At 50.0% G+C, this 27013-nt stretch overlaps 1 protein-coding gene across 3 annotated transcripts; it reads right to left on the bottom strand.

The window, feature by feature from the left end:
* Nucleotides 1–1433: 1433 nt before the first annotated feature.
* On the bottom strand, nt 1434–27013 carry GJC1 (gap junction protein gamma 1). 3 transcript variants are annotated; one of them, XM_083877484.1, is made up of 4 exons: nt 26969–27013; nt 7886–7999; nt 5859–5931; nt 1434–5722 (listed from the first exon to the last, which is right to left on the bottom strand). In XM_083877484.1, exon 4 carries the CDS (start codon nt 5701–5703, stop codon nt 4522–4524), a length of 1182 nt encoding a protein of 393 aa, XP_083733610.1. In that variant the 5' UTR covers nt 5704–5722; nt 5859–5931; nt 7886–7999; nt 26969–27013; the 3' UTR covers nt 1434–4521. The 3 variants fall into 3 exon arrangements, with proteins under 3 accessions (XP_083733610.1, XP_083733609.1, XP_083733611.1); XM_083877483.1 differs by lacking the exon at nt 26969–27013 and adding an exon at nt 24907–24987; XM_083877485.1 differs by lacking the exon at nt 26969–27013 and adding an exon at nt 24907–24987 and having other exon boundaries at nt 5859–5928.

Below are 27013 nucleotides of genomic sequence, written 5' to 3'. Positions count from 1 at the left end.
GAACACTTAACGTTAACAATATTTAACACCCAACCTATGCTTCCAAAGGGAAAATCACTGTGCAGAGAGGATGTCACACTGGCAATACTCTTCCCCCCACTTCACAGCAGAGGAGAAGGAGGTGGAGCTGTCAGCGGGCACCACAAAGCCTCCGCTGGGATCACGTCTAGACGTGTGGTGCTGGGAGAGGTCCTCAGGCACCCGAGGCATCCGCCCGGGGCTGGCAGATGTGACAGGGACCCCTGGGAGCTGCTTTGCTCCCTCCTGGAGAGGCAGCTGGAGGCCACACAAACACCCAGGGGCACCTCCAGCAGCTCTGCACATCTGCCCGGGGCGGCTGAGCCGAGCCTGCAGCGGCTGTGTGTGATCCCAGCTCTGACCTCTGGTTCTTCTCCCGAGCACAGGATCAAACCACCACAGGATGGGCTTCTACCAGACCACTGCCCCACAAATGTGTCACCAGGGCAGAGTATTTGGGCTGTATCCACTTTTTCAGCTGTGGTTAAAATAATTTCAGACCTTCTCACTGTGAATTTGCTGTTCAACAGAGGCTTCTGTTCCTACAACCACCAGGACTCAGGCTGAGCTGAGGGCCTGTAGCTGCCTGCAGGGACGGGAATAACCATGTGTGTAAAGATTGCAGGGGGTTTAGGGTCTGGGAGCAGCAGAAGCCCAGCTCCTGGAGATCCCTGCCCTGGAATCTGTGCTGGTACAGCAGCAGCCCTGGCCCCAGTTATCCCTGTACTGGAACCTGTGGTGTGGCTCAGGCTGTTGTTGCCCTTCCCAGGCATGGAGCTGGCAAAGGTATTCCCTGTCCCGTGCTCTTCTCCAAGGCTGTGGAGTCTGTGGGCTGCTCGGGTGCCCTGGCAGTGGAGAAAAGAGAAGTTGTTAGTGCTGGAGCTGGCCTGGGTGGCCGCCACCCCTCCTGCCCCAGCAGCCTGGGAGCAGGGCAGCACCGCGGCTGCTTTCCTCGCTCCGGACAAACAGCCCTTGTTCCAAGCCCCCGGAACAGAACCCAGCTCCCTCCCAGCTCCCTGCCAGCTGCACGCAGGACAAACACTCCACGCCTCCTTCCGCAGCCCGAGGTCAGGCCGGCAGCGAGGGGACAGCAGGGACACTCACCGGAGCCACCCTGTGACAGCCACAGGCGCCCGGCCGTGCCCGGTGACAGGAGCCGGGCGGCAGCGCCCGAACCGCGGCTCAACTGGGGCAGCAAATCCTGCACAGTTCACTGGGCACTGCCCGCGCGCTCATCCATATGCAGAAATGCAGATTTCCCTCTTCTCCACCCTTTCCAAGGTCTGACTGCCCATCTTGGTGGGTTTTCCCTTTCCTAATGCGATTGTTCTCGTCCCTGCAGAGCGATTCCCAAGAAAAGGCACAGGTAATTCCGAGCCGACTCTTTATTGACCTAAACAAGGGCACATGTATAAAAATTCCAAACTGTGGCTCTAAGACAATTCATTAAATATGCCTCTCCCTCCCCCCCATGTTCTATTGCTGGAAAAAAGAAGCCATCTCACTCAGACTGGAGCAATCCACTGGATTTAATACTTTTTTTTTTTCCAAACCCAGAGAATGTCACCACAAATCCAAATTCCATCCAGCACTTTTTGTCCCAAAGTGTCTCCTGGACGTTTATTTCAAAATGGTCCACATTAAGCCAAAGCAAGAGCATTTTAAAGCAATGCAGGTGTTGTTACTTCAAAAACAAAATCAAAGTCTGATATTCCAAAACCAGCCACAGCCACAGCCAGAACAGAGTTGGGACAGACCCCAACACACACTCAGCTTCAACCCAAATGTGCACTTTGTACACAAAGAAAGTGAAAATAAAAAGCATCAGAAGTATATAATATATATATCAGAAGTAAATAAAAATTATCAGAAACAGCTCCTTTACTTGGGATTTCAGAATGAATCCAGCGCTGGGATTGGAATATTGTGGACACTCTGCTCATTAACAGGGATTTACTGGGTGGGCAGAAGCCCACAGGACTGCTCTGAGGCAGCAGCTTCACACAGGCCATTAACTGGGAAATAACACAAAACCAGGGAGGAACAGGTAGGGGCCTGGTTTAAGTCCTTAACAGGAATTTGCTATAGTTTGGGAAGAGAGCAGTGAGGAGAAGGATTTTCCCTGCTTTCACTGGGGAAAGGTGTTCCCAAAGCACCACACGGGGTTAAATATCACCCATTTGGGACACTGAACAGAGCAACCAGAGTGCTGGGGGTGATGAGTGGACTGTGGCCACCAGCCCTGTTTATCTCCAGGCTCTGAATGTCTCTTCCCTCATACTTCCAGACATGTTTTCCACCCAGCTTCCCAACCACACTCAGCTCACTCCGGCAGAGCCTCTGCCCATCACTGTGACTTTCTTCAGGCCACTGTTTCATTAGAGGAGTGCCACTGTTGAACTGCTCCCAGACCACACAGCCAGTCCCAGCTCACCGGGCCATCCCTGCCCACATCCACTTGCTACACACGTCCCGGGTCACTCACACTTCCTTAGAGACCACCCTGGCACTCCTCCACCTGCTCCCTGGAGCAGCCAGGGGTCAGTGCCAAAGGCCAGGGGGGCAATTCCCTTCCCAGAATCCCCACAGCTCCAGAGGAGCTCACAGGGGGCTGTGCTGGCTCTGGGCACAGCAGGGGCTCTTCAGGTTGCTCAGGGATAGTCTGGACCCATGCCTGGCCTGCCTGGTGTCTTAGAGGAAAAACAGACCAAAACAACTCAGCACAACACCCATTTACAGGAAGTGCTCAGGCAGAGGGGAACAGCAAGGACATGCTCATGTCCCCTTGGAGCAAACTGAACGTGGAGACTGGATGTTCTGAGGGACAGGAATAGGGCAGGGACTTTTATCTGGGTCCTTCAAGGAGCCTCACTCCTCATCTCTCACTCCTCCCAGGGTGCCCAGAGCAGCTGTGGGTGCCCCTGGATGTGTCCAAGGGCAGGCTGGACAGGGCTTGAAGCACCCTGGGATACTGGAAAGGGTCCTTGCCCATGGCAGGGTATAGAATGAGATGCTCTTTAAGGTCCCTTCTCAAATCATTCTGGGATTTGATGATGCCATGAATCCTGCTCTTGATCCAGCTCTGACAAGCCACTGAGGTAGCCTTGAAAAAGAACAGTCCTGCTTGAAACAGGCCCCCAAAAGATATTAAAATGCATGGAAACCTGAAAAAAGAAAGGGAGCAAAGCAAGGTCCCGAATCTCTTATAAATAGCAGCAGAAAGCAGAGACATTTATCAGCGTCTCTCCAAGCCGAGCCGGCTCCTTGCCAGAAAGACAGAGCCAAAGGCATCAGTCCCTCACTCCCCTTCTGCTAATTGTAAATTCAAGTTTAATGCCAAACCCACAGAATGCCAGATCGGACTGGTCTCTCAAGCAGAAAGCTAAATTATACATATTGCTGTGTCTGAACTAAATCCCTTGGACAGAACGGAAGGAAGAGGGGTCTGGAATAAGGCAGAACCATTGATATTCGGAGAGGCTCCGAGACTCCCACAGACAGCTCGTGTGTGCTGGCTGCAGGAGAGGGAGGGGATTCCACAGCCAGAGAGAGTTACCATGACTCCATCTGACCTGATTCGTTTGAAAAGCACAGGAATCCTCCCCAGAAGGTACCACTGCCTGCCCTTGGGCACAGGGTGTTACACAACAGGAGGCCTCACAAACTCTTCCCATTGCTCGCACAGAAACAGGCAGAGTTACTGAATCCAGTCATTTCTATTTATTTTTTTTTCCGGATGTTTTGTAGGAGTTTGAAGAGTCTCCTCCCTCCTGTTGCACACGATGTGCAGGGAGCCCTGAGCCCTCTCTGCCCCACAACTGGCACTCCCAACACACACAAACACACATTTTTCCTGTATGTCATTTTCCATAGAGGAAAGAGGCTGTAGGACACAGGAGCTTATGGGATGACACTTCCAGGTTGCAAGCAGCACATTAATTTAGTAAAAGACAGAGTAAGGAGCACCATTGACAGAGGTTTCCCAAATCTTTCCCTGCTCATGATTTGCACCCATGAGCTGCCCGGAGACTCCACTTTTGCATGTTCAAGGCACTTTGGAAATGCAGCATAGAAAAGTTTTACTTGGAAAACAAGGAAGAACAATGACATAACTGCAGACAACAATAATAAAATTAACAAAATGCTAATGGCTACCCATTTGCTTTGTCGTTGTTGATATAAAAAGTGTAACATCAGATCCAGTGTACAAATACAAAAAAATTGTGCATAATAAATGTACTATAATACTGTACATACAGCATAAATCGTTCAATGAGAATGAATTAAATATACTTATTTGTCTCCTGACTTGGAAGACAAAAGAATAAAGTTCTAAAGTCCTAGAGTCAGTGTATAAACCCTTTCCAGGGGCTGAATCACGAGCCAACGGTATCCCTGAACATCAGCAGAGTCAAATATTCTCTTAATGAGAGCCTTTATTAACGGGGTTGCTGGTTATGATAAACTAGAAGAAAAAACCGCAACATATCAACTGAGCCAACATTAAATCCAGACCGAGTTCTTCCCATCTCCTGACTTGCTACTGGCACTACTTTTGTTGGAGCCCGCTTTGGATTTCTTCCCTCTGGAAGTGCTGGGGTTGTTTTGGTTGTTGTAAGCCTGGATGGCAAGGTCCAGGCGGTCCTGAGCCACTTTGATTTCCCTCTGCAGGATCTCCAGGTCAGTGGGAATGTTCCCTTCATTGCTGCCATACTGCTGTTCCTGAGCTATGTTGGCTTTGTTCTGCTTGTAGGCCATCTTGGCATTGGACAGCTCCGTGCACTGCATCTGCTCCGGCTTCAGCGCGATGTTGTAGCCCGGCGGAGCTGATGGCGTGTTCCAGGTGAAGGGGTAGTTAAAGGTCCCAGAGTCAACCAGCTCCTTCTTCTTGGCATTCAACGTGTCCCGGATGGTGCCAAACCCCAAGTGCAGCATCTCCCAGACATTCAGGAGCAGACACATGCAGCTCACCCCATACATTATCAGCAGGAAAATGGTCTTTTCGGTTGGCCTGGAAATGAAACAATCGACGTTGTGCGGGCACGGCTTCCTGCTGCACACAAACACGGGGCTCACCTGGAAGCCGTACAGGAAATACTGCCCCACCAGGAAGCCAACCTCAAACAGGGCCCTGGCCAGGAGCTGCAGGACGTAAATCCTCATGAGCCCGTCCTCCCGGATCTGCCGCCGGCTGTCGTGCTTGACTTTGGCAGGGCTCTGCTTCTCCTTCCCCTCCCGGACGCTCTCCACTTCTATCTCCGGGTACATCATTGGGTCTTCCTCGTGGTCACCCTCAGCTTCCTCCAAGGCCCGGTGCTGTTTCCAGCGGATGGGCAAGCTCCTCCTCCTGGCTCTCCTGCTGGCTTCGCTGTGCTCCACCATCCGGGCGATTTTATGGATGGCGTAGCCTAAGTACAGCACAGAGGGAGTGGCAACGAGAATGATCTGGAACACCCAGAACCTGACGTGTGAGAGAGGGGCGAAGGAGTCGTAGCAGACATTCTCGCAGCCAGGCTGCTCCGTGTTGCACACAAACTTGCTTTGTTCATCATAATAAATGGATTCTCCTCCCACAGCAATTAGGACAATCCGAAACACAATCAACAATGTCAGCCAGATTTTGCCAACAAAGGTTGAGTGGTTCTGGATCTCGTCTAAAAGGCGGGTCAGAAAACTCCAACTCATGGTGGTCAAATGAGTTTATCTAAAAAACAAACAGAACCCCCAAATATTCATGAGTTTGTTTATCTGCTCGAGCCTAAATGGTTCAAACTCAACCAAGAGAGCCCGAAAACTCCAGACTTTTATACCCAACACCCATCCATGTTTGTGACCATCACCTGCTATTGGGATCCAGCTGCCAGAATTTGCTTGAAGATCCTACGTCTCCTCCGCAGGCTTTTGAGGAATCTGCTGTAAGAAACAGTAGCAGTTCAGTATCATTTCATTAAAAAATGTGCTCCCAAAGCTACTCCCCAGCCCAAGAGAGAGACACAGCTGCTCTGTATGTCACAGGATGCTAAAAACATTTAGAGTGGAAGCTGAAGACTCCAAAACACAGTGGATGGGAAGACAAGTGGCTATGAGATTTTTGGGTGCTGTTGGCCACATTCCACCACTGATAAGGGGATTTATTTTAATTTGTTAAAGCTTGGTGATTATTGTCTCAGCCACAATCCGTAGGAGACACTGTTGTGTCCAAGGGCAATACCAGCTGCCCTAATTCAGGAAAGGATGGCCCAGCCCAGCTGTGATGCAGAGGCAGGACAACCTAGTGGCCTGAGCAGTATCACCCTGCAGGGCCAGCCTATGGACAGGGCTGGGACAAGGAACTTCTAACCATGCTCCAACCATCCTGTGGATGGATTTGGGTTCAGCCCCTCTGGGAGGCTCAAAATAAAAAAATAAAAAAAACAGAGTGGATTTTGAAGTGAAAACTTGGTTAGAAAGAGTTACCTGTCAAAACTTTTAAAAGAGCTACTCCACACCAGTGAGTGGTGTGTGTGTGAGGGGAGAAGGGGCAGCGCTGGCAGGAGCCGAGTGAGCGCCGGAACTGCCGGGGCTGGCCACGCTCCCGAGCGGCCCCGGCACAGCGGGGCACAGGCAGCTCTGCCAAATTCCAATGGCTGCAGATCCCAGGTTGCTCAGAGAAGCAGTGGCTGCCCCTGGACCCCTGGAAGTGTCCAAGTGTTCAAAGTCGGATGGGGCTTGGAGCAACCCAGGACAGTGGAAGGTGTCCCTGCCCATGGCAGGGGATGGCACTGGATGGGCTGCAAGGTCCCTTCCAACCCAAATCATCCCATGACTCCAGGATAAATTTGCAATCCTAATAGTAAAAATCCCATCCTTGGAAACTCCCGTCTGGAAACACTTTGAACAAACCCCAGCAACACTGCAAGACCTCCTGGAGTTCCAAGAAGTGAAACTGGTAAAGCACAGGAAGAACTGTGGGACACTGTTAGAGCAACAGGGGGTAAGGCATCTTGCTGACCTTTGATGATGTCAAATATCAGTTTGTTAAAAATTATTAAAAGAAATTATAACACCAGAACAACATTTTGTGACAGATCCTGAACACAGAACTGGACAAATCTCCAGCACTCTGATCTTAAAAGGAATTTATTCTTAACCTGAAGAAATTCCAGGAGACTGGAAGAAAACTAGTACTTGGAACTATTCAACTTCTTCCACGTAACTGCAGAGTTGTTTATAGGCAAAATAATGAAATGTGAGGAGATGCAAGCAATGCAGAATTAAAGGATATAAATGTGATCTCCCTCTGGTGGAATTCAGTGTTCCACTGAAAAGCCAAGAGCAGGGATATGGTGTGGAAGGGCTGTGCAGGACATTTGATTTATCACTTCATGACAGTGGGAGAAAAAAAATAGCACAGGAGAGTATTAAAAAAGGCCATATTAAGTGATCAGAAGTAACCAAAGTCTTGACAAATGATTCCCACATTAGGTCCAAGACTAGTTCCATAATTACAGCAGTTCTGAAAATCTCTGGCTGGATCTTCCCAAGCTCAAGTGGGGAGTGGCTGCTGACAAAATGGGCCCATAGGACATGAGTTTGCAGGATGAGAACTGGAGATGAGAGTTAGCAGTGGTACAGGAAAACACAGATTGCTGGGGAGGCTGAGGCCTCTGGAACAGCCTCACTGCCTGAACCACACTCAACTGTAGCTCAGGACCAGCAGAGCAGAGTTTTGTAACAGAGGGAGAGGTTGCTGTGGGTGTCAGTTAACAGGGAAGAGAATGAGGCCCTGAAGGATCAGGGTTTCAAGGAGAGCTGCTGATATGGAGCAGGTGATGGATGTGACCCCTGGCTTTGTCACTGCAATCAGGAGCCAGGGGGGTGATCTTACCTCCTTGTTAGCGAGACAGCCCCGGGCACCTGCGGCCGCATCCTTCAGCACTTGCTCCGACATCAGAGAGTGGATACAGGAGACTCAAAACCAGCTGAGGGATGGGGAAGGTGCCTAAAAGTGAGTGGTTTAGAAAGATCAATTTGTTTAGTTGGCAAACATAGGAGACAAATGGAAGTGAATCCCAATAGCAACGAGTCAGGATCATGATGTATCATCAAAATTATCAATTAGGACAAAAATCCCCAGCCCTCACTCAGGTGGACAGGCCACCTGCGCTCATCCCTGAAGAAGAACATATTTAAATCAGATGTGTTCCATAGATAACAGCTAATAGAGGTGCATGCAGTCCTCCCAAGGCTTCCATCCAAGCTCCTCTTCAACACAACCCTGCTGCCACCATTCCACAGAGCAATGGCTGAGAGACCAGGTGCCAGTCCCAGGGCAGCCCTTTCCTGCAGCAGGGGCTCAGCACTCTCATTTCAAAAAGGCACCCAAGTCCAGCTCTGCCACCCCAGTTCTGTGTTAGGGGGATGAGACAGAGCTTCAGACACCCCACACTCAGCATTTCCCACCTGGATTCCGAGTCCAGATGAGGGGCACAGTGAGTCTGGGGGTCCTGCATGTGCCTGAGAAGTCCCCAGTGGGCAGCAAAGGCAGGTGAACCCCACATTGAAACAGGAGTTAACAGAGGGGAGGATCCCCAATACCCCCCTCCCACCACACTGCTCTGCCCATCTCAGCACCCTGGGCACCAACAGGACACGCATGTCCCCACTGACACCTTGTGATTCATCAACTAAAAACCAGACAAAACCCAAAGGAGTTTAAGAGGTTAATTCTTATTCCCTGAAAATGACAGGGCCACACTTTTCACTGAAAGTAAACTACTAAGTAAATTTGAAATTAATTAAACACTGTTGCCAATGTAAATTTGGAGTAACACCCAGAACCAGCCTTTAAATTTTCATATACTGTCACATTTCTCAGCACTTAAGGACAGGGAAGTTGGAAATGAGTGCAGATTTCAGTAACAGAATCTTTACTTTTGGACAAGATGCTACCTCCCATCTAAGAAATTTCTTCAAGGTACGTGCCAGCTTTTCAAGGTGCATTTTCTACCTGCAGACATGTAGCAACAACAACACAGGAAACACTCCTGTGATTCCCAACCTGAATTCCAGCAGTTGTATCAATGCACAGAGTGCCAGACCTATGTACAGACACGCTGGGGTTCCCACAGCCCCGGGATGCAGGAGGATTTAGCCAACCCATGGTTAACAACCAGGACCTGCCAATTAATGGGTCCTGGCAGTGGAGCTCTGAAGCTGCCCAAGAGCTGCTTCTCTTTGCCAAGAAAGTGTCACTTTCTCCATTTAGTCCTAGTGCTGAGCAGAGCTGCTGGGACAAACATGGGAGGATCCATGAGCAAGCAAAGAACTTCCTGGTCTTTAAGGAAATGTTTTGGTTCAAGCAAAATGACCAGTCATTAAATCTTGGAAAGGTTCAGCCCATCCAAATGAAGTGCAGTACAAACCTAAGAACTTTCAAGCGGAATTCCGGTGTTGTCCTTGTGTTCTGTGGGATCAGCCAAGGTTAGAGGGGCACGTTCTGCCTCTCCACCACGTGCTGCAGCACCCAGACACATCACAGTAACCTTCACCCAACATACACCCACGCTCCTGCAGCTGTTTTTCCTGGCAACATTTAACTCAATAATTTTCCAATGTTTGAAAGAAAAGTCTATGGACACTGACACGTATCTGAGAAAGGCAGAATGTCAGCAATTTCAGCTAATTTAAGTCATGCCAGAAAGTGCATTTGAGAGAGACTTTCATCCCTTGTATTTGTCATAAGTTCATTTCAGCACTTCCAGCGGAGGAGGCTCCTTGGAGCAGGCAGGATCCATGATGAAATATCAGGAGGTAGCAGGCTGGCTCCTGAATTAAAGCTTTGCAGGCACTGAACCCAGAGAGAATGAAGAAAAATTTGGAGCAGGTACATGGGCAAAAAAAATATCAGATTCAGGTGAAGAATGTCTGGAGTTAACATGGCTGTGGTTCACATACAGCCAGGGAATGGCCCCTCAGGTGTGCCCCCTCCTCTACCCAGCCCATGGGGGGTTGCCTATGAATTTAAACATTTTAACATTTAAAATTTCACTTCCTTTCAGCTTTCTCCTCAAATAGCGATGACCTCTTGGCACCCAGGCTGGGAAGAACTGCCCCATGGAGCAGTAACATGCTCAAAATCCTGCCCTTGGATGAGACAGCAGGGTGCAGCAGGGACAGCAGTGGGGCAGGAGGAAGCTGCAATGCTCCAGCAGTGTCGCCATTCCCCCCAGATGGAGGGCACCTGGAGGGCAGGACAGCCAGCACCAGGGGGATGTCAAGGCACCAGTGGGTGTCATTCCAGCCTTCAAATCCCAAACACCTGAACCATTTCCTGCCCAGTACAGACTGGGCCCAGCCCAGTACAAACTGGAGCCCCTTGGCTCCAGCCCAGTACAAATTGGCAGCTACAGCCCAAAACACCTGGGCATGAGGAGGCAGGGAGTGCTGGTTTGGTTTGGCACCAGCAGCCTGAGGATCACAGAGCTGGACTGGATGACCCACGTGGATCCCATCCAGTCCAGGCTCTTCTGTGATGTTTCTTTGGTACCAGGACTCATTTCATGTAATTCCAGCAATGACAGAAGTGGGGCTGGGCACAGCCTCAGCATGTCCAAGGATGGCACCAAACTGAGGGGCACAGCTGATATCCTGCAGGGAAGGGATGCCATTCCCAGGGATCCTGACAGCCTGGAGGAGTGGACCTGTCAGAACCTTGTGAAGGTTGGTGAAGATCCAGGACCCTCCAGCTGACCTTCAACAAGGCCAACTGGAGGGTTCTAGATCTGGGCTGGGGCAATCCACAAAAGCAGCACAGACTGGGGGGTGGATGGAGAGCAACCCTGCAGGGAAGGACTTGAGGATGCTGGAGGATGAAGAACAGGATGTGAACCAGCAAAAGTCCAGAAAACCAACTGTCCTCTGGGCTGCATCCAAAGCAGTGTGGGCAGCAGGCAAGGGGGGAATCCTCTGGAGCCCCCAGCAAGGGATAGACATGGCCCTGTTGGAGGGAGTCCACAGAGATGCTCCAAGGGCTGGAGCACCTCTGCTATGGAGACAGGCTGGGACAATAGGGGCTGCTCAGCACGGAGAAGGAAAGGCCCTGGGGAGACCATCTTGGGACTGTTCAGAATAAATGGAGCTTGTAAGAAAAATGGGGACATTTTATCAAAGCCTGTAGTGACAGGACAAGGGACAATGCTTTTAAACTCTGAGCAGGCAGGGTTAGACCAGACATTAGAGAGATTTTACCATGAGGGTGGGGAGGCCCTGGCACGGGCTGCCCAGAGCAGCTGTGGCTGCCCCATTCCTGGAAGTGTCTAAGACCAGGTTGAATGGAGCTTGGTCTAGTGGAAGGTGCCCCTGCCCTTTGATGGCAGGGACTGGTAGAGGGTCTCTAAATTTCCATATTTCACCAGCACCTCTTAAGACAAGGCTTCTCTGCAGGTTTCGTAGCCTCGAGGCAGTTGTTAAGGAGAATGAATATATCTACAGAAAATTTTCTTCCTCCCTAAATTATGCCTTCCCAGGTCATGCTAATAAAATTTGATTAATTTATTAATGATTTATTTGCTTTGTTTAGTTTTGTTTTTAAGCAGTTTAAAAAGACATGCTGAGCAGGAAAAAAAGAAGAAATGCGTGGCAATTGTGTTGTTAATCAAAAGAGGTTTCATGCTGCATGAAAGTGAAATTGGGCCTACAGGCTAATTAAAATAGTATTTGAATTAGGATGAGTGAATAATTAGCATTATTCATTCAGATCTCATATACACTGAAAAGTAAGAAATTACATGATTTACAAGTACTTTTGAGGAAGCAGAGGAGTTCCTTCTTTTTTTTTTAACCTGGTAAACAAGTAAGATTTTACTGCTCAAGAAAGCAGAGAGCTGTGGCCAGACCCAGCACTGGAATGGTGCCAACACATCCTGAATCCTGGTGAGCCTTGTGCTGATGCCACCTGCATTCCCTGAGCAGAATTCCAGTGTCCATTCTTCTGAGTGACACAGGGGCAAGGATGTGAGGATATCCCTGGGATAAGACAACTCACAGATATCACCCTTTTATCCTCCGTGAAGGCTCAATCACCACCAATTTCACTCCTATTTTCAGCAATAAAGATGAAAAGGAATAAGAAAAGTGCACTGAATTTTATTTTTAATCTTACAGAATACTTGGGAAGGAAAAGGCTGGGACTTTTTGGAGAGCACACAGTGCTCTTTCAAATAAATCCTCTGTCATCTGGCAGGGCTCACGTGGCAACAGCAGAGAATGGTTTGGAAAAAGCCACAATGTCAATGTCAATTTGGAAACCATTTCTGAATGGTGCCTCCCAATCCCAGGCATGCTAACAAGGCTCTGCTGATTCCCAGACCAATCCCCCGAGTCTAAAATCCCCACGTTGAATTATGAGACCACAGATCCTATGTGGGATATAAATAGAACAGGAAAATATGGGTAAGAGGTAGGGATATAATAAGATTCTTGAGCTGTCAAAAAAATAAAGATGTCAAGTACGTATCTTTTTGAAAATCAACATATACCCACCCGAGCATTCAGTTTACAGATAAACTGGAATTTGCAGCTCAGACATGAACCTCCGGTCGCCTTGGCGTGCCCTCTAGGTACTGCTAACATGGGAAGCCAAGTGACAATTTTAGCAACACTCCCCCGCAGTGACAAAATTCAAATGAAATCACGACGTGTTTTGTGCTGGCCCAAACCAGCTTTTACTGCACCTACAGCAACCGTGCTGCTGCAGGAGGCAGCGTGTCCAGGGCAGGAACGCAGAGATCCCGGCGTGGTAGAGTGGGGTCTGCCCGAGCAGCACGAGGACAGGACGAGCCGAGCCTGACTCGGGGTCATCTGAGAGCAGGAGCCTGCAGTGACAGCAGGCTCCACGGAAAATGGAGGCTGGGCTCTACAGTCTCAGTCACCTCATGAGATTTTCGGAGGCCCGTTGTGGGGTCTGTGTCAGCCTGAATCCCTTCACACGCGCTCAGCAATCAGCATCCCTTCCCAAGGACATGAATGAGGTGTTTCAGCTCAGAGACTGGGAGAATGAGCTCCCAATGTGGCACTTCTTGTAGCCTAATGCCAGCCTGAGGCTGCTCCTTACACCCATCCTGCAGATGCCAGGTATCAGGAGGTAGAAGGAGCCCCAGGTGATGCCAGGACTGTGGTGATGTGAAGTGTGATCAAGGAGGAAACAAAGTGGTCAGAGACCACCATGCATTGCTTCATCCTGCACTGAAACCTCGGCTTCCTGGGCAGCCTCAGCCACACCGACACCAAAGCCTGGGGAACCAGCACAGTACTGGGACTGGAGCCTGCAGCAGTAACAAACCCCCTCCTTCTCAACCTGCTGGCAGATGAGGAATATCCCAGCAAGGAAGAGCTACTGGAGCTCAGAACCAACCCAGTGTTTGCTCCACCAGCGCTCCCCCTCTCCTCCAGCCTCACACATCTCACAGCTCTGCTCCACCACAGTTTAACCCCATTGAGCCTGGATGGTTTGAGCAGCTCCTGTAGGAACTGGGCTCCTGCAGCACTGGCAGGTCCAGAAAGACCCACCAGGCCCTGCCTGCTCTTGGCCCTGGTGCTGCTGAGCTTGTTCCTCCATGCAAAGGAGCCAGTAAAGCACAGGAAAGCTTTTCCTGTGTAATTCAGTTGGATATTGAAAACAAGGAATTACAGGGTAGGTAAAAGACAATTTTATTATTTTTTAAAGAATTTGAATCTGAAGTTCAAGCCATAGTAGAAAAAACACCCAACACTGCTGTTCTGAGAACAAGACCAAGCGTTTAACCAAATCCTGAGCTCTTGGATTGCCAGCCCAGGCTGTCTGCAGACAACAGGCCTGGAGACTGATATCCTTAAAATCTGAATATCCAGAGGGCATCCTTGAGAAAGACTGTTCCTACCAGCTGAAATGACCATCAGACTGGGTGAGTGTGGCCTCAGCGGACCCAGGTGCACAGAACACTCCTGAGTGTGAGCTGCCAATTCCCATTCTCCCACACCACAGGATCCTGCAGGCTTTTCCATGAGGTGATCACACACAGTCAGCACTCATCTTTCAAACACCAGAGTTCTCCTTCCTAGGAGCAGCTCCTGGACCAGGCATCCATCTGATGAGGCACCACGTGCTCCTCAGCTCAGGGCTACTAAACTCTGGCTCAGACAGACAATGTGCTACCTCTTGACAAAACATGAGACCAAACACCCCAACACTGACTGAGGCTGTGACAGCCCCTTCGTAAGTGGCAGAGCTTTACTTCAGTCACTTCTGAAGGTGCTTAACCCCTAAGTTCCATAGTACCAAATGCATCACTTTCAGAAATGTGCGATGTTCTCATAACTGGTAGTTTAAACCACTATATTTTACATCCCAAAGCAGGGTCAATCAGAGCAGGTTGGAAGGCCCATGTCCAGACAGATTTTAAATACCTCCAAGGCTGGAGACATCACAAGCTCTCTGGGCAGCCTGATCCTATTAAACACCTCCAGAGACAGAGACCCCCACAAGCATTGAAAAGTCAGATTGGGCAGTCTAATCCTACATTTGCTCATGCTCACAGTAAAAAAAAAAGCTTTTCTTATGTTTAAGTGGAATTTTCTGTGTATCAATTTTACATCACCATTCCCTAGGTACCATGGAGAACAGTCTGGGCAACAGCAACAGGAGCAAAGCAATTTAGCAACTTTTTCTGTAAGAATAAACATAACAGAGAGGGGACAAGTTGCAGCAACTTGAGCCGCACAAGCAAGTGAAACTGTGACCTGAGGTCCTTCCCCCTGCCAGTGTGGGACAACTTCCACACAGTGCTACTTGTACTGGCATGATATAATGCAATACGTTATTAAAATATTAAAAATATTGTACTATTGCCTATTTGGAACTGTGTTCCCAGCAGTTATTTTAATAAATTTTGCAAATGGAAGGGTAAAGATGGAAAAATTGCAGTGGGGAGAATGACAAAAGGCAGACCCTGAGTGGCCAACAGCAATTCAAGCCAGAGTGTGATGGATTGGGGCTGGGGTTCCTGCACAGACCTGTCAACAAACCCCAGGGATTCAGCCCCTTTCAGGACACACTCACCGGTCTGGGAACAGCAGAAGGAAAGAAAGGGCAGGAGAGTGTCCTGCTGCAAACTCTGTCTGGAAACAGCAAAAGGAAAGAAAAAGGGCAGGAGAGTGTCCTGCTGGAGACTCCCTGTGTGGGCAGGCCCAGCACCAGCACTGCCCCTCAGGGCTGCACCCAGGGACACACAGGGTGAGCAGAGCCCAGACAATGCAAACCCACCTGTGACACTCAGGGTATGGCAGCACCTGGGCCCACCCGAGAGCTCAGACCATGACCCCGAGCCCTGCAGTGAAGCAAGAAGGAACAATCCTGTTTCCCCAGACAGACCCACAAGGGTGCAAAGGGAAGAACACACAGAACACACAGAACCTCTGGTTGTTGCATCCCCAGGAAGCATTGAGGGAAAGGTGCTGCTGGGGAGCAGGAGCCTTTGGACAGGCTGCAGCATCCATGTGCTTACCTGGATCCCTCCAAGCTCTCTGGCAGCGAGCTCTGGAGAAGGCCATCCTCACTCCCATACCGTTCCAGTCAGGCATCAGAGAGATTTCCCTCCTTGATGTGATTAGTGATTCAAATAACCACAACACCCCTTTAACTACACCCGATTCCACTGCAGCCAACAGCTCCACAGCGTTTCCCCACCGGGCTCCTCCTCTGCGCTCAGAGGGATGAGTGTCAAAAGAAAATGACACACTGGAGGCAGCTGACCCAAATATCACTCTCACGGCCATTTCGGGAAAGGAGAGGGAAGCCAAAAGAGAGCAATTCTGTCGGTTCCTGTACATCAAAATCCAAGGCTCTCACTTGGCTGAACGGGAGGCAATCGGATGGGGATGAACACCTAATGCTCCCACCACCATCTTATGACAGTCAAGAGAAACTACGACAGTGTTTGCTTCATAGATAAGCCTCAAAAACTACCATGAACAGCTTGTAAATGAAACAGATACCACGCACCCCGACGCAGTCTGCCACAACGTCCCCAGTCACCAATCCTGCAACATGGCAGCTGCTTCTCTGTGACCCACATTCAAAAAAAAGACTTTTATTCCCCAGCTCTATCTGGTCTAGTGGGAGCCACCGCCTCAGCCTACAACTCCACCAAATCCACATCACATTTTCTACAACAGCAGCTCTGCAGAGAGGGAAGGATGTTCAGGGGTAGAAGAGGACAGTGTAAACCAAAGCCTCACCACTGCAAACCCTCCCTGCTGTGCTGGTGCTCTCAGGCCACTGAGTACTTGGAACAGCTCTGCTAAACTGGATTGTTCCTGTGCTGGGACACAGGAGCAGAGAGCCTTGCAGCCCCTGTGACTTCACCCAGCTCTGCATCTCCCCAGGCTGAGGGCACCAAGCTGAGCAGGACAGCAGCCAGCTGTGCCACATGGTACAACAATCCATGACATTGGTGTTGGGATGGACAGCCAAGGACAGCACCTTGCCAGAGAACAGGTCTACAAGAAGTTCTACTGCTGCTTCAACTTCTCCCAAGAGCTACTAAACCACAGAAACAGCTGAAGAGTTTTGTTTCAATAAAGTTGATTTTACACACAGTTTATTCTGAGACAGGGAGCAGAGTAAGGCAGCAGATTGCCATACTGGCATTAAAATGTTACTCCAGCTTGAGTTCAACAGGAGTCATAACAGCTTTATTTTGCCAAAGATAAAATTTAGAATATAAATATGCACATAGATTCACTAAGTGACTGTTGAAAAAAAAATTTCTGTAATGAAATAAGAAACATAAAGCTGTCCTTTTCTGAAGGACTTGAATACTTTCAGACCCCCTTGGGAAGAGACCTGAAGCACTGATGAACTCTCTATGCCCCATCACTCCAGCTGGGAAACATACACACCAACTTCTCAGGGGGCTCTTCCCCCTGAGATCAACTGGAAATAACTCTTAATTTATGAAAGGAGGCCAGAAGCCCTTTTCCCAGTGACAGGCATGCTGCATCAAGCACACAGTGGCAGACGGGTCAGTTTTTCCACTTGACTGCTTTTCCTGGCCAAGGACTTTATCTGACTTATTATCGACACAGATTGGGACAATTAGGAGCAAATTGAAGGCAGATCAGCCTCCCCAGTGCTTAAATCAGGCATGAGATTTGACAGAGGAGCACCAAGGGGACCAAGGGATGGTGTGTACTGTGTTGTGGGGCTGCTGGAGGTTTTTCCTACCTCTGAGACATTGCACCCACAACTACAGTCAGGGTGACAGTGCCAAGCTGCCCCCAGCTTATTTCCAAGCTTCCAAGATTTTAGGAGGCTGGTGACGTCTTGTTAGTCACTGAGTGAACTTCATGCTTGTTCTGTAATGTTCTCCTCAGCTCTAACCAGGAGCCAGCAGATCACCTCTATTCGGCATGACCCGGGAATGCCCAAGGGCTGGGCCACTTCCTAACGGAGCCCAGCAGGTCTGCTGGCAAAAACATTCTTAATACAAAAGGTAATTGAGCATCCGCTGTGTCACAGCTCGTTCACTCTCACAAAGGGGAATTAGCTGCAGATAAGATCACCCCTGATAAGGAACCACTGGCTGTTTGGTGGATCGTCTCATCGTGCACTCTGCCAAACACAGTCAGACTGGTTTAGGTTGGAAGGGACTTCAAAGCCCATCTTGTTCCTCCCCATGCCATGGGCAGGGACACCTTCCACTATCCCAGGCTGCTCCAAGCCCCCTCCAACCCGGCCTTGGACACTTCCAAGGATGCAGGGGCAGCCACAGCTTCTCTGGGCACCCCGTGCCAGGGCCTTACCACTCTCATAGTAAAATACTTCATTTTAATGTCCCACCTAACCCTGCCTTCTCTCAGATTATAAGTGTTGTCTCTTGTCCTGTCACTACAAGCCCTGGTAAAAAGTCCCCATTTTTTCTTCTAGCCCCCTTTATAAGGTGAAAGGCCACAGTGAGGTCTCCTCAGAGCCTTCTCTTCTCCAGCTGAACAACCCCAGCTCTCCCAGCCCATCTCCAGAGCAGAGCTGTCCCAGCCCTCATTCTCACTTCAGATTCCCACCTGCACCTTGACAGACTCTCCCTGCAGAAAGCCACCATCAGGAACAGGCTCAGCTTTAATGTCACTGACAGAGATGACAAATCCATCCAGGGAAAACGACGTGACTCCTTTACACACAACTCATAGCACCAGGAACAGCTCCAGGCTCTTGGCCAGCCCTTTCCCCTGGGACTCACTGGGAAACTGGTTCCCACTGCAAGGACTGGAGGGGAGATTACAGAGCAAAGAGCCAGACTGAGGAGTCACAGCAGGGAGGGCTGGATGGATTCACTGAGGGCTTAACAGAGCATGGAGATGGACCCCAGCCTGGGTACAGCCATTCCTAAAATTGTCTTGGGACAGGGAAGCAACTGCCATGCCAACTCTGAAAGACAGGGGTTGTGAAGAAAGTCCTGGCAAAATGTAGTTGTCCAAACCCAGCACTCACACAGGATTAATGACACAGAGCAGAATTAATGGGCATTGATTATCTGTATAAATATAATAAACCAGGGGAAAAGTCAGCCTGGCTTCTGGAAAAGCACTTCCAGCCCCACAGAGGGCTCCAGATCTTCTGGGTATTAACCTCTGTGAGTCTCTCTCATCTGAGACTTCCTGTAGGGACACCAAAACGCCACTGGAAAAGGGACTGTCCCTGTATGGAGAGACAACTGGGTGGGAGACAAGGGAGTAGCTGTAAATAGTCATTTCCTGCAAGTGAGGGAAGTCAGAGCAGGGGGTCACAGGGGAGAGGCTTGGACCTGTGCCAGACTAGGACACTGTCTGGATGTGACCCAGGATCCTGATAGAAATATTCAAGGGGAGGTGGATAAGCAACCATGAAGAGCAGCACAGAGACCACATGAGTCTATGCAACCTGGAAATAAAATGGCAGATGGAATTCCACATGGATAAAGTGATGCATATATTGAATAAAAAAATAAATCTCAATTTCATCTAAAAATAGATATGCCCTGAGATGGCCTCAGCAAACAGGAGGTCTTGGGGCTGTCAGGCTGCTCTGAGAATGCTCTGGCACTGCTCAGTACAGCCCCAAAACAGCATTTCACCAGTGTCAGAGGACAAGCACACCCAGCACATGCAGCTGTGCCACTATGTGCCTGGGGCACACATCCATGGCATGTGGCTCTGCCCACTCTGCCATGTCCCCCTGAGCACCCATGGCTCACCCATGGCACATGGCTCTGCCCACTCTGCCATGTCCCCCTGAGTGCCCATGGCTCACCCATGGCACATGGCTCTGGTCAGCCTGGCCTGTTCCTATCATAGGAACAGAGGAGAACAGCAGGAGCTTGGAAAAGAGGTATGGAGTGGCTGGTGGGGGAAGGACAGGGAATAAAAGCAAGAAAGCTGAGGGGGAAAACAGGTAGGGAGCTGTGACCCCTGGAGTAGCCTGGAGAAGGAAAACCCCTCAAAAACTAAAAGCCAGAGCTGTGCCTCTAGTAAGGGTAAGTCTGTAAGCACAAAGCAGTTGCATTTTGAGAGAGTTCGGAGCTGCTCCCATGCCCTGCTGCAGCCCTCACATGGGACAGGTCAGAAACAGGACTCTGGAGCGGGCAAGATTCCATCTGATCCATGAGGCCATTCCAAAGGAGCCAGGAGCAAGTGGCTCCGAGGTGTTGTAGAAAAAGCCCCTCCATGAACCAGCTGAAAGAGAGGCACCAGCAGATGCCAAAGGGAACAGAACTGGTACATGGGGCTGTTAATCACTGCTCAGTTCCAGCCCCCTGGAAGTCTGTATGTGCCAGACGATCCCGGGCAATGGGAACACCTGAAGGGCAGCGATGATTTATTTCTGTCCGCGGCTCTCCAGCACAACCCTCCAGGGAATGGGATTCCGCAGACACTCGGATCGATATGGTTTGGTCACAGATTGCAAAGAGAGCAAGAGCAGGCAAGGAATACAAACCAAGCTGGGGACAGCACTGAGGAGGAGGTTCCAAGTCAGCTCCAGAAGGAGCAAAGACTTCACACGAACCAAGGAATAAAGATAATTTCCATATGGCTCTGTGGAAGATCGCCGTGTGCTTCCTCCCAAACACTTCAATTTTATTTTGCTTCATAATATCTCAGGAATCACAGTTTCCACCATGAAAATTCCTCTTCTTTCAAAATAGTTTAACTCCATATCTGAGCACCAGCTGAGTAACTCCTGTGAATGAATCTGCTGCAAGTAAAATTTAGTAATTTCTCAACTACTTCAATGTTTACCATAAGAATCAGGAAATTTTTAGATTTTTAGGAGGACATGCTGTATGCAGGGCAGCACACCTGCAAGACACATTAGGAAGTTTAATTATTTTAATTTTATGCCATTAAGAAATGTACTGACACCAAGGCCAGCCCCATGTACACAACCTACATCCACGTCCTTGTCTGCCTACAGACACATCTCTAACCTCAGGACTGTGCAGCGTTGGGTGTCATCTTTGTCCCTGAATCCATAGCAGAGCCAGGCTTCCAGGAGTTAACAAGGAGTCAAAATTCCCCCTCAAGGGAACATGGGCACACACAAGACATACAATCACCCTTCCAGGCTCTTGACTATTTTAAGCATGAGAGAGATACAGAACTTCACAGGCGATGGCTTGTTCCCAGTCTGGCAGGGCTGCAGCACTTGCGCTGGGATGTCACCGCGGGCAGGAATTCCATCCCCTGCTGCCACCAGCATCATCCCTCATCCTGTAGGAGATGCATTCCCGAGGCACACCACAGCCAGACCCATGTTTAGACCCAGAAGTCATTTTTCTACATTCCCTCATCAGAAAAGCAAAGTGGACAGCAGCATCCCCAAGACGTGGCACTTTTCGGGAAGACTTTGGGGATGTTCAGAGGAGAGGGAATGCTGTGCACAGCCACCTACGAGGCAAACACTGCACCCCAGGACAGCAGATTAAGGGCTGAGCGGGACACCAGAGCGGGGACTCAATGGAAAATAATCAAATGCAGTTGTCAGCCTCCTCCAGCGCCACCGACTGTGACATTCGACATTCGGACTGGAAAGGATGCGAGGCACAATCTGCTGGTCATCCATATGGATGCCTCCCTCCCTCCTTCAATCCTCCTCAGTATCTCAATCGAGGTCAGGCACGCACACTCAGACTCGTTTTCTGACAAATTTGTAACTAAAAAGCTGGAACTAATAACTGTAAGAGCCCAAAGCTGGTTTCATGAACTTGTTTAGGCAAAAAAGCTGGCTGACTCCACCAATTTCCATCTAGGCAAGGTAACAGGGAGAAATCCTTCACTCCCGTGTAAAAATGTAAATCCCAGCTCAGTGAGTCATTTAAACACATGCCTAATGCAAAGCCTGAAACAAATCCCGCTAATAATCCGGGCTGCTCGCTTATTTACAGCTAGGCATGGCTTAAGTACCTGGATGATCTGGAAATACCCCCGAGCCCCCGGAAAAGAGCCTAAACCAGGCTGGTCTGGGAATTAATCACAGTGGTATGAGCAGAACTGCTAATACGAACCGGGGAAGGACTCTGTGTGTGTGTGTGTGTGTGTGTGTGTGTGCTGAAGCATCTGTTCAAGTTTAGGCATATAAAACATTTTTCAGCCCAATGACTCCAGAGGGAAATGCCTCATACATCATCTCATCTGACTCAATTTTTCCATCACACTTCCTTTAATACAGTTTTGTCCATAAATACACTATTTGTTTTTTCCAAATATAGATTTTTATTTATAGCCAGAAAACCTTGTAACTTGTGTTATTGCTTAAAGCCCTGGGTTCTGCTTTGAAATGGAATCACGTTCTTCCTTGAAACAGAATTGCTGAGGAATTACTGGCCAGTACTGAGGTATGAAACCAAATTCTCTACGTTTACAGAAGATAAAGGGATTTCTTTTTGCTCTAATATTTGCCACTCTCAGTATTTCCTTCACCAGGAATCACCAGTAAGATCCCAACTGCAAAGTCATACATTGCGTACATCAATTATCCCACACCACATCCAGGAACTTTCACCTTAAATCTTCATTTTACACCAAAACAAAGTCAAGTTTCAAAAAATCTCGACCAGGTCTTCCAGAGAGTCCTGAATTTGGGGAGAACTGTGCGTCACTACCCGAGCAGCAATAACAATTCATATTTATGGTATGAGGAGGTCAGAAATGCTAGCACTGCCCTTTCCTCTCCAAGGAGCATTTCAAAGATAAATTCTTTTTTGTAGCTTTTAATGGAAAGCAACGAGCCTCCCAAAACCAGGACCAAGAATGGGCAGTGAATGGGAAATTTGGTGATTTTGACATTTTAAAAACATTTTTTTTTTCAAGAGCGGAATTTACATATTGAGCAATTCTGAACACAGCAAGTGAAATGTGATTTAATACCATTTGACCATTCTTAACCATAACTCGAGTCAATAAAAAGCACAGCCTGTTATTCCACAGCACAAGCCCGGGACAGAGGAATTGCACTCCTGCTGCTTGCGGGAAGTGCCGAGACCAGCTGGAAACACTGATAAATGCCAGGGGCTTCTGCAATAAAACCTTCACTGCCTTCCAAAGCAGGGCACACAGAGGGGGCCGTGCAGCCACTCGTGAGGGGCTGTCAGCAGGTCCAGGGATCATCTGTAACTCAGGGAGTCTCCCTACCTGCTGGGCAGGAATGTGCTTCATTCAGCTCAGCAGGGACAAAGTGAAGCCACCATAAAAATCAGGGAATAGTAATGGAACTGTTTTTAACGGCAATAATTTGCTTCCTATTAAGCAGATTAAAAATACATAAATCTGGAGCACAGTTCTGTGGAGTGGCAGCACAGAACACAAAGGCTGGAAGCGGGGTGGGAGCAAAGGATCACCTTCCCCCTAATGAGGCAGCAATGCCCATCCCCCGGGACCGACAACAAAAGGCTCCATTATCCACGAGGGTTTCACTGCAAGTGTTTAATGATTGCTACCCTTGTCCGAGTTCCTGCTGGGGTCCAGGGAATCCTGTCTGAGCAGGAAGGGTGAGGCACGAAAGACGTACCTTGTACAAGGCAACGCTCCTTGTGATTTCCACATTTTAAAAAATGCTGAAAATCTGAAGTGGTGTAAGGAAAGAGCCACAAGATCAGCCCCCTCTCCCCAGCTCCATGCTGGTGGTGAGGCTGCAGCTGGTTTGTGAGAATCACAGAATATCCTGAGCTGGAAACGACCCACAAGGATCACCCAAGTCCATGTCCTGATCCTCTCACTTCTTTCCTCATTGAGCGGCCGCTTGCGGGTGCCAATGACCACAAATCACCAAAATTCACCCCCAGCGAGCAGGGTCTGCCTGGGCTCACACACTGTGGTGTTCCAGCAGCTCTCCATGGAAAGCTCACCATTCCAAAAGGACTGCTTGCTCTCCAGCATCACAGCTGGGTCAGGACCGAGGTGTCAGGAGCACCACCAAGCCCTTGTGGCTCCGGAATCCCCAGCTCCAGCCCCCCAGAGAAGCACCAAGGCACTGGATTTTCAGTGACCCAATCCATAACACACCCAAGGAAGGCACCTTCTGGATTATCCAACTCCTAACTGTGTGTTCCTAGGCTGCTCGGTTGGTCCTAAGTGGCTGGATCACACCTAGGTACAACCTCAGGCACTGGATCTCATCCTTTCCTTGGCAAAAGTGGTGGATGAGGAAAGTTTGGGGATTTTTTTGCCTCACAGAAGTTGCTGGCAGTCAGCAAATTATTAGATGCACAAATTTAGGTGTTAAAATTCATCACAAACTATCCAGTGACTAGATTTAGCTTATAAGAAATTTGTTCTTATCAACTCTAGAACTATCCAAACCCAGAAAAGATAAAATTTATCTTTTTTTTTAAGATAAAGTTTCACCTAAGCAATATAATTTTCACACCAATTACCTTCAGAACCACAGAATTCTTTAGAAAAACTGTGCCTATAATTAAAACTCTCCAGGGTGTACCAAAATCTTTGCTAAATTCTTAAAATTGGTCTCAATTTGCCCAGCATCTGGGGTTTAACTTCCCCACTACCACGGGCTGGGACCCCTGGAATTCCTCCCCTCCTACACATTCCCAACCCTCTTGGGGCTCCTCTCTGCCTTGTTCAAAGCAAGCACTGTGCTCTCAGCCCTTGAACCAAATTTTCCAGTTATTTACTGGTATTTGCATCACTTGCACGTTTTCTGCGATAAGTTGGGTGTTTGCTTTGAAGTGAAGGGCAAAAATAGTTAGTCCCTAAAGAAGGGCTAAGGATGAAACACATCTAGAAAAGAGGTATTTCATGACAATTCCTTGTCTAGAATCCTGCATTCCGATCTGTGAGTTGCTTTAAAAAAAAACCAAAAGTTGTGATATTGTTGGATAAATTAAGAAAACACTTAGATTTGTAAATTGAAATGTTTTTATTAGCAATAACTCAACAGTCCTCTCCATCAACGGTAGGACAAACTTACAAACTCTAGTCTAAAAGCACTAAAGACAGTCAGACCCTTTGGTAAGGGAACAGCCTGTCAGTAAAATGTTTCTAATAACTTTTCATCACTCAAACTGATCTAAACCTTGCTAAACCCATTTCAAAGAGACAAGAGGTGCTGGGAGACAAACCCAAAGAGCAGCTGGTCACATTTCCAACACATTTCAAAAACCACAGACGCTCTTGTAAAGCAAGTTTCATGTGCTGTGAAACCTCCAAGGGGACGTGTCACCGTGCTCCTGCTTTGCCCCATGCGCTGGCATTTCAAATTGGAAATGTCAGACAGGTTCCTGATCCTGGAGAAATATCCTGCAAAGGGCTCTCCTCATCGAAGGAGCCAGAGAAAGGCTCCCAGGGCAGACCCCACGCTCAGCCCAGCCCCTCAGCTCTTACCTGGCCGCCTCCGTGCCCGCAGACATGGTGAGAGCCCGGCCCGCGCCGGCTGCCACGGGGACAGCCCAGCGCTCACTGCTGCGCCGCGGTGTCACCGGGGGCCGGCCCCTGCTGGAGCTCTCGGCCCATTCGCCAGACACCCAAATGTGTGACAGCTCAGCCCACCCCCCCGAGCCCCGCCGAGCCACCAGTGACCACAGAGCTCCATCCCTGCTGCTCCCCAGAGCTGCGGAAGCGTCGGAGTTACTGCGAGCACTGCTGGAAATTCAGGAGTTTCCCTCGGAGCCAAACGGCACAGTAAGGCTCAAATTCCCTTTTGAAACTCCTTACCTATCCCGCTCCCGAGCTGACCTGTTCCCTCAGGAAAGCACAAGCACAACTTTCAAACAGACTTGGAAAGTACCAAAAATACAGAGAATGAGACCTTGCATTTTCCTAAACATGAGCCTTGACAGAAAACAACCTTCTCCCCTAAATGACCTCTGGAGAATGGAGGGTTTGGTAACTGCACTGACAGCTGGTTCATTGAACATCCCCAGGACACAGATTTCTAACAGGAAGGGACAGTTTGGGTTTTTTCTTAACCAATTATCCTTGACTTAGAGCAGGCAGGAGACATGGAAATAATAACAGCAATCAATGGTCTGTCAGATGGAAGGGTTTTGTTCTTCCTCTCATTTCCAAATACCAACAAAACACCCAATGAAAAAACAGAACCCGGTGGTACCAACTGTTGCTCCAGAATCCATATGGTACATCCATGCCCTAATTAATCCCTATGAACTATCTCCTATTTGTAATTAATTTGACGGTGGAACAAAATCAGCACTTCAATGGGAAGCAAGGTCACACTGACCAGAAAGTGTCAGGACTAATTCCTACCAACAGAAATGAGAATTAGCTTTAAAAGGCCAGTAAAAATAGCTGCATAAATGTCATTCTTGTGAAATTTTATGACGCTGGGTGAAAGTTAGGCCCAACGGAGGCCAAAGCTCTCATCTGATACAAGAGCAGGATTCTTCTCATGCTCTGCATTTGGGTCAGGCACAGAGAATCACGGAATGTCCTCAGTGAGAAGGGACACACAAGGTCACCAATCCCAACTGAGGGCCCTACACAGGACACCCCCAACAATCCCAGCATGTGCCCGAGAGCTTTGTCCAAACACTCCTAGAGCACGGCAGCGGCCCGTCAGCTCGGGGCAGGGCTGGCTCCGGCTGCCACCGGCGTTATGAAGGTTTATCCGGGCAAGGAATTCGGAGCAGGAGCTGCTTCTGCTTCCAGGGACTGTGCGGGAGCTGCAGCAGCTGACACTGGGGACCCGTGAGCCCCGTCCTGGCCGGAGCCGGGAGGGGGACGGGGGTGACACGGGAGGGGAGGTGGGCACGGGGGTGACACGGGAGGGGAGGTGGGCACGGCGGTGACACCGGAGGGGAGGTGGGCACGGGGGTGACACCGGAGGGGAGGTGGGCACGGCGGTGTCACCGGAGGGGAGGTGGGCACGGCGGTGACACGGGAGGGGAGGTGGGCACGGGGGTGGCACAGGTGGCCAGTCCCGGTGGGATCGCCCCGTTCTGCGCTGGGCAGCGCGGGGAGCGCTCCGCTCACCGCCGAGGGGCTGGACACGTGCAGCCGCGGGCCGGCACCCGGCGCTCCGCCCGGGAAAGCCCTTCAGGCATCACTTCCCTCGGAATAAACACCCCGGACAGGCCCGTCCCGGAGCGCGGGAGGCACCGAGGAAGGAGGAGGACGTGGGGACCCGGGGGCTGAAACCGGCCCCTCGCAGCGGCACCGGCGGCGGAGCGCGCCCGCCTCATCCCGGCGTCTCCGGATTCCCCCGGCTCGGTCCCTCCGGGCTCCCGCCTCCCTCAGCCCGCCGCAGCTCCGTCCCCTCGGGGCCCGCGGCTGCCGCGCTCGGGCTCCCGCCTCCCGGTGCCCCCTGGAACGGCCGCTCGGTCCCCTCAGCCTCCCGCCGCCCCCCGCGGCTCCGGCCCCTCGGGAGGTGCCGCTCGGTGGTCCCAAACCCCGGCCCGGCCCCGCCGCGCCCTCAGCCCCCACTCACCGGGTCCGGCCCGTGGCGGCGCCGGGGCCCCTCGGCCGCCGAGCC

The sequence above is a fragment of the Zosterops lateralis genome (assembly GCF_965231275.1).
Source record: "Zosterops lateralis genome assembly, chromosome: 24".
Classification (NCBI taxonomy): Eukaryota; Metazoa; Chordata; class Aves; order Passeriformes; family Zosteropidae; genus Zosterops; species Zosterops lateralis.
Note: the sequence above shows the minus strand (reverse complement) of the source record. Positions and strands in the feature narration are given on the sequence as shown.